General features: G+C 43.7%; 3 protein-coding genes across 3 annotated transcripts; all 3 read right to left on the reverse strand.

Moving 5' to 3' along the window:
* Nucleotides 1-271: 271 nt before the first annotated feature.
* On the reverse strand, nucleotides 272-2,461 carry SLY41 (Sly41p; the record flags this gene model as incomplete). The annotated part of the gene is made up of 1 exon (XM_018881042.1): nucleotides 272-2,461. One exon carries the CDS (start codon nucleotides 2,459-2,461, stop codon nucleotides 272-274), a length of 2,190 nt encoding a protein of 729 aa, XP_018733673.1.
* Nucleotides 2,462-3,669: 1,208 nt separating this feature from the next.
* Nucleotides 3,670-5,529, reverse strand: FRA1 (Fra1p; the record flags this gene model as incomplete). The annotated part of the gene is made up of 1 exon (XM_018881043.1): nucleotides 3,670-5,529. The coding sequence occupies one exon, from the start codon at nucleotides 5,527-5,529 to the stop codon at nucleotides 3,670-3,672; it is 1,860 nt and encodes a 619-aa protein (XP_018733674.1).
* A 501-nt stretch (nucleotides 5,530-6,030) lies between these two features.
* Nucleotides 6,031-7,344, reverse strand: ERG11 (sterol 14-demethylase; the record flags this gene model as incomplete). The annotated part of the gene is made up of 1 exon (XM_018881047.1): nucleotides 6,031-7,344. One exon carries the CDS (start codon nucleotides 7,342-7,344, stop codon nucleotides 6,031-6,033), a length of 1,314 nt encoding a protein of 437 aa, XP_018733675.1.
* Nucleotides 7,345-7,830: the final 486 nt, after the last annotated feature.

Raw genomic sequence — 7,830 nt, forward strand, 5'->3', positions numbered from 1 at the left:
TTCCAAGGGCATAGACCAGGGATCCTAAGCCTCCACGTTCTTATACTTTCTCGATTGAAAATCTGGTTGGGCGTGGTTGCAAAGGACATCACCAGACACCTGTATTTTAGGCGATCTCTCAGATGTTTGTTACTAATGGCAAGGCATGCTTTATATCTCAAATGCCCAGCAGTCCCAGGAATAGCCAAAGCACTCAATAGTCTGGGGCAAAGCCCCGGCTACTGACGCCTTGTACATCCATAAACGTACGATGAATAAATAATGTATAATACTATTTAGGCAGAACCGATGATTTTGGCTCATAGTTTTTGGTCTTATCGCCACCGCAACGGTCATAGAGGTACAGCCCCAGGAAAGTCAAAAGTATTCCCCAGCCCTGTGTACCAGTGACCCTTTGGCCGAACCAGATTATGGCAACGGTGATTACGACAATGCGCTTTATCAAACTAGCCACCGAATATGTCACCGGGCTAACCATACCCAGAACCTGGAATGCTAACAAGTTCTGAGCGAAGTGTACAAATCCATTTATGAGGAACGCAAGCATCAGGCCCGAGGTGGACATGATACTACCTGCATCTACACCATTAGAGGAAGCGCCAAAAAAGTTACCACTCGATCGCGAGTAGTCACCTAACAGGCCAATTCCCTCAGTAAAAAACCACAATGGAAACGTAAATATAAATGCTAGAGAAGAACAATAGCAAAGAACATTGAGTTTGTCAAGCTTAGTTGACTCGTCCCCTCCAGTGTTGCCAGATGTTAGTAGCTTTTTGGAAAACATATTTTGGGAGACAAAAATCAAGGCTGCTATTAATGCATATACCAGTCCCATGAAATGCGAACTGAATTCGACTGAACAGGTCATAATGACACCCAGTGTCAAGGGGATAAGTGAAAGGTAGGTGGATCGTTTATACGAAACGCCAAATAACAATCGGTATGCAGCTACCGTGAACAGAGGAGATAATGCTTTGATTGTATGCACTAGTGACACAGGGATTAATGAGGTGGACATATGAGATAATATATGGCCTGAAAGCTGGAACATTCCCATTGGTGCTGTAGCCATAAGAATCGCCTTAGTAGGTGGTCGGAATCCCACTCTTCCTGGAGAGATGATTCCCTTAGGTAGAGCTAGAGCAATATCTGGAGATATTTGAGCAAGCTTCATAGTAGATATTCCAAAGGATGCAGCCAGGGTGAACTGAACCATTGACAAACTTACTGGGTATGGAAACGCAGTGAGAATCGACTTGTTCAATGTGTTAGACATGGCCGATGTGCTATACCATGCAATACAGGTTAAAACAAGTGGTAAACTAATGGGAGGAGCCAGTTGCCTTATCGCTTCTTGGCTAGTCTCACTAACTGTTTCTGAGAAAGATTTAGATCTATGACGTCGCGCGGCATTCCCGCCAGCTAATGGTAGTAAACCAGAAGTTGCTCTCTGATTGTGAATATGATGAAGATGCTGATTATTGTGATTTGGGATAAATGATGAAGATAGACCGCCAGGGGGTGCACCCACTGGACTTAGAGCTGCCACTAGTGTCTCTTCAGACGAATCGCTGGAGAAGACGGATCCGTTAACAGGACCGGTCAAAGAGCCCGGCTCATATGCTCCACCTGCACTAGCAGCAGAGCCCGTGGCAGTTTTAGTTCCAGAAGTTACGGGCATGACACCAAAATTTTGCGCCGAGGATCCATTAAGGCTTAGGCTGTCTCTATGTCTAACATGGGGATTCTTTCCACTGACTCCATGAACAGACCCCGTCACAGCCTCAACATTATGAAAGCCAGTACCTATACTTGTGCCACTACTAGCACTATTTAAAGTTAAAGGTGAACTGGAAGTGTCGTCAGATCCATTAGAACTATTGTTCTGATCAACAAAGGTTGTTTTGATAATAGCAGGACGAGGCGGACCACTATTGGTTCGAGCACGAGTACCACTTGATCCTGGATCCATTCCACCTCCTCGAAGAGAAAATGTAGCAGATGAGGATAATTGTGAAGCAGTGCCGGAAATAGGTCCAGTACCACTGGTAGTGGCTGTTGCTGACCGTGCACCACCACCAGCCATTACAGTCAATGACGGATCAGGTAGGTTAAAAATAGCAACGTATCCAGCTTGGGGTATACCTATATTAGCTGGAGTAGAAGGAGACGAAATCGAAGTTCCAGGAGAAGAAACAGACTTGGCTAAACCGGATGAAGCTGGTACAAGCTCAGTTTGAGATCTGGTTCTCCGAGGGGGGTAATTATGACGCGAAGGAGAAGGGAGATTTTCCGCTCTAGGCGATAATAACACCGAAGAATTACAATCTCGGATTGGTACAATATCCCATTTTGCCTGTAACGGGGTTTGAGTTCTTGATACTGTCTCTCCATATTGGGATGAATCGACGGAAATTGTCTTATTGAAGTCCTGCACGTGCAGTATTGAGAGAGTCGACATTGGCGCGGTGGGTCGTTATGAAGAGATGCGGGTATGAACGGGAGCGCAGCCGAAGCTGATAAGCATATAAATCGAAAATACCGACTGGTGGCAAGGTGAACCTGTGGTCTGTGGATAAAACAATTTTCTGCCAGGTAAAGGAGCAATCTAGTGTAATAAAAGAGCAGGTGAGAAGAACAGGGTGAAATACAGGGGTCGAAAAAGAGATCCAGCAGTCGGGCACAACTGAGAGTGTGTAGTAATGAAAGTCGCTATTCTCTAGAAAACTCTCTCGGTATTTTATGTAATGAAAGTGTTAGGTGTAAATCTTTTTAAAGGAAAGTGATATTGAATCAAAAAGGTTCCCAAAAGGCGGCCAAATACAATTTTCTCTGGCCAACTATGAATACCGTAAAGGATCTTGATGAGAGAAAGCACAAAACTAACCCGGAGAATTTCGTTTGAAACAGGATAGGACCATTTAAATCAAAAAGAAAAATGAAAGGAACGAGTAAATTAATACTCTAAAACAAAAGCCAGAAGATAAATAATGAACCAATCAAGTCAATGTTGTGAGTTTAGACACACACCTAGGATAGCCAATTATAGACCGTAAGATCGATCAATGTGATGAATCCAATAAATAACTAGAATGGTAATGTTGAAAAACTGAATGAATAATAGAAAACGAATTCTGAATAGGACTCTTTTCTAAAATGCTTTTTTTGTGAAGTCAATACAAGCTCAGCATTAAACCCAGTCAATTCTTTAGGTGAAACACTTGAGTTCCGTTCCCGATCAGCCTTATCAAATGTCATTGTGCACAGAGAAAATGATCGACCTGTATAGTCCTGCAGCTAAGCCACTCCTCAAGGGTCTTGTAACTGCACTATAAGAAGACTAGCTCAATCCAGATCTAGACTTCGAAATAATCAAGCTGTATTGCCAGTCCTATAAGTACCATAGAATACGAAACACAGTCCAAGATGGCTAAAACAATTAGATTTTGCATAACATCATTTGGTCATCGGCTTATTGACCGGAAAAACTCCCAGCAACCGGATCAAATCTGCATAACCGTGCATGCATACTCAGAGATAGATCAGATCAGCCAAGCTCAGCTCAGCGCAGCTTGGACCAAACATGATCAGAAGGACCTAGACAGAGCCCAGTTCCCAAATCCAACTAAGATTTTGTAGACAATCGCATTTATATACATTTAACAGTGCTTAAAAAATAGGCAAGGTCTCACGACGAAGCCATTCGAGAGCGGGGTCTTCTTCTGAGAAGTAAGGACGGACAGTCTTATAAACACTGGCGTGGTATTCATTGATCCACTGCTTCTCCTCGACATCTAGAAGAGACAGGTCAAGCAGCTTTTGGCAGAGAGGAACCTGAGTAATGGTTTCAAAGCCGAAGAATTTGGTATCACCAAAGTTAAAAGGAGTTTTGACTTCCTTCACAACAACAACACTCTCAATACGGATGCCATATTTGCCATCTTCGTAGTAGCCAGGCTCATTGGAAATCACATTACCAACTTGAAGAGGGGCATTCTGATAAGCTGGTCTAAAGCCAATACCCATAGGGCCTTCGTGGACGTTTAAGAAAGCACCAATACCATGGCCAGTACCATGGCGGTAGTCGAGCCCATATTTCCACAAATGTTGACGGGCTAACGTATCAAGCATATAACCGTTGGACCCCTCAGGAAAGACAGCTCTGGCAAGAGCTATATGACCCTTGAGGACAAGAGTGTAAGAGCGCTTCTCATCATCAGAGGGCTCACCGTAGTGTACAGTACGGGTAGTATCGGTAGTACCTTCAAGATATTGACCACCACTATCTAGGAGGTAAATTTGGTCAAGTTTGACAATCTCTTTGCTATCAGTGGCTGGTGAGTAGTGAATAACCGCTGCCTTGGGACCAGATGAAGAAATGGTTTCGAAAGACAGACCCTGGAAATTCTCCATTTGGGATCGGAACTCCAAAGACTTTTGAGCAGCTTCATAGTCGCTGAGTACCAGCTTATCAACTGTAAGGGCCTTTTCGAGCCATGCCAAATAGCGAATAACAGCCACGCCATCCTTGATATGGGCGAGTTTAGCACCTTCAACCTCAGTGGAGTTCTTTACACTCTTGGCTACAGTGACAGGTGATTCAATCATCTGCACACTGTCAGGACCACCAAGAGCCTCAACAAGAGCCCATGATGCAGCATTGGGAATAATAAGCTTCTTCTTCTCACCACTGGTAGATTTGTTGATTCTCAATAAAGCAGCACCAAGCTCTGCAGCGTCCTCGAACGCCTTTTCATAAGGATAAATACTAACATTACCAGATTTCAAGTATTCGGCAACCTTTTCAGTAACCTTATTACTGTCGATATAGAGGCTGGCCTTGCCATCAGCAGTAACAATAGCATATGCAAAAAACACTGGATTATAAGGAATGTCTTCGCCACGGAGATTGAACAACCAAGCTACATCGTCTAAAGCACTCAATACAAAAGCAGTACCATTCTTCTTAATGATCTCATCTTTCAACTGAGTCAGCTTCTCTTGAAAAGATTTGCCAGTATACTCGCTGTGCAAAATCTTTACCGGAGTCAAGGGTCTTGAAGGACGGTCATTAGCCCAAACAAGATCAATTAGATTATCCTCCAAACTAATCAGTTCAGCCTTTCCGCCTTTGGTGGCAAGAAGACTCTTCAAACTCTTAACCTCGGAGTAGCTAATGAGTTTGGGATCGACGGCGATGTTCGATCCAGTCTTGGTGGCCTCAGTAGCAACCCACTCTTGCCAGGTGGGAACACCCTTGACGCCTTGCTTAAGCAACTCCCAGTTAGAGTCCAATTGACTAGCAGCCTGAAGAAAGTATCGTCCATCGGTAGCAAGCACAGCCTTAGAATGACCAATCACAGCTGTACCAGCTGATCCTGTGAAGCCAGAGATAAACTCACGACGGTCATCTGCATTGCTAGTATACTCGCTCTGATGTTCATCCTGAGTGAGAACGATGTAGTAGCCAATGTTATTCTTAGACAATTGGCTTCTGAGCGCCGACAAACGGGCAGAAGTGTCAACCATTTTTGATGTAGAGATACGGGAAGATAGAGCTGGTTTGGCGCCGATAGAAGAGGCCCCTGCAGTAGAAGACAAAGCGGATTTCAAGCTAAAATGCCAAGTTCGCAGGCGGTAGCTCATGAGACTCGGATAAGAAACAAAGCTCACCCGATAACAATACCTGACGAAATATTGTAAACAACAACAAGGTTTGTCTGTTAGATCAGGCGAGAAGACAATCCGGAGCAGTTCGCACGGCGCGACCATTTGCATTTTACCAACCCCCCACAAGTATCAAGGCTAGGGTTGCCCTCACCCAAAAAAGGGTCACTCAGGGGTACCGGCAATCGGTCTCCGACCATATTGTTTTTGCCTGGCAAGCACAATAGCCTCTTTCCTGAGATGTCCACCTAGCCAGAATGTGATTAGCCAAGGAGATACAATTGTTTCAGGATCATTCCCCTTGCGACGACAACACATCTAGACAGAAACATATATTAATTCCCAATTAATTTATTAAATAATTTACTCGACAAACGAGACCCAAACACCGTCAGCTACACTGGCAGTGAGCTTGGTCCATTGAGATAGATTCTCATAAGACGGACTGCCTTGGTAAATAATGTCCTTGAAGGTTTGGATAATGCGAACAAGAGTGAAACCAGTCTCAGTAAGGGCGAACTGTTGGCCAATACAGATACGGGGACCACCATTGAAAGGTAAGTAATCCCAGGTGTGTGATTTTCCCTCGGCCCAACGCTCAGGTCTAAACTCTTCAGAGTCTTCACCCCAGAACTCCTTGAGTCTCTGGGTGGTATAGACGGTGTACACAATCTTAGTACCCTTGGGAACGAAAAGAGTATCATTTCCATCAGGGCCACCGCCCTTGGGGAGAACAGTGTCACGAATAGCAGTACGGAAGTTGATGGGAACAATGGGATGAAGTCTAAGGACCTCATTGATGACGTAGTTGAGGTAAGTACATCTCTTAAGAGACTCGAAAGTGATAGACTCAACCTCAGTGCCGAACTCTTCTAAAACAGCTTGACGAAGAGTGTTCCAGACACGCTTGTCACGAGCAAGATAGAAGACAATGAACGAGAGCAAAGAAGCAGTGGTATCACGGCCAGCGAGCAGAATGTTGAAAGCTTGATCACGAATAACGATAGGATCACGAGTTTCTTTAGTAAGCTCGTTAATGAAGACGTATCTACCAGTGGTCTCAGTACCCTTCTCAAGAGGGTTTTGCAGAGCCTTGTTAACGAAGTAGGTGACGAAATTATGGCAGATATCAATACTGTTTCTGAACTTCCAACCATCAACGAGCCAGTAAAGAGGACCAACGTGAGTACGGAGAGCCAACACATCAAGAGCAGCAGTAAAGTGTTCAGCAAAATCTGTGGCAGAAACAAGACGAGTAGGGCCCTGGACTTTCTTATCAGAATCGGCTAAGGAATCAGTAGATTCACCAAACAAGAACTCGGTGGCAGTATCAATGGTCAAATTATGGAACTGGACTTGTGCATCAAAAAACTCAGTTCCATTCTTGGACTTAGTCTTAAAATTGTGTATGAGCTGGCTGACGTGAGCTCGCAAAGTATCAATCTGAGATACTTGCTCACGAGAGAACTGAGGACGCAACATGGCACGGGAGTGTTTCCAGCCCTCTCCACTGAGAGTGAAAATACCATTTCCAAGTAAGGGGAACAATTGTTGGTAACGAACACCAAGAGAATAGTCCTTGAAGTTGGTGGCCAAAATGGTCTTAATATTTTCGGGATGAACAGTAATGATGTTCATATCAAAAGTAGTCTGAACACGACCAGTATGGATTTTCATTTCGTTGATTTTGTTGTAGAAATATTGACAGGTTTGGTTTCTATTTTGGTGGTCACGAAGGGCAATCACTGAGGGGAAGCCAAAGGGTCTGTCCATAAGAGTCATTGGGGCACCAGTACCATACTTCTTTTGCTTTACTTTATATTGGTATTCAACCCAGAATTCTCGGGCGAAGAGAAGTGCAATAATTGCAACAACTCCGCCTAATAAGCTCTGAACCACACTAACCATTATTTTTAAGTAACAGATGTAAATGTAACTGTTGTTAATTGAATAGCTTAGGTCAGGTTATAAAATCGAAGTACCGATCCAGTTGAGTCGATTGAATTAATATAACACTAACAAAGATTCTTAATCAAATGTTGAAAATTGACTTGAATCTAGTTCAAAATTTTTTTTTCTGTCAGTTGAAGTCAGAAAGGTCAGGTCCTGTTTTTACAAGATATCACAATTTTTAACCCAAAAATTACGAAGTCAAAAATCAAA

The sequence above is a fragment of the Sugiyamaella lignohabitans genome, chromosome C, assembly GCF_001640025.1.
Source record: "Sugiyamaella lignohabitans strain CBS 10342 chromosome C, complete sequence".
Classification (NCBI taxonomy): Eukaryota; Fungi; Ascomycota; class Dipodascomycetes; order Dipodascales; family Trichomonascaceae; genus Sugiyamaella; species Sugiyamaella lignohabitans.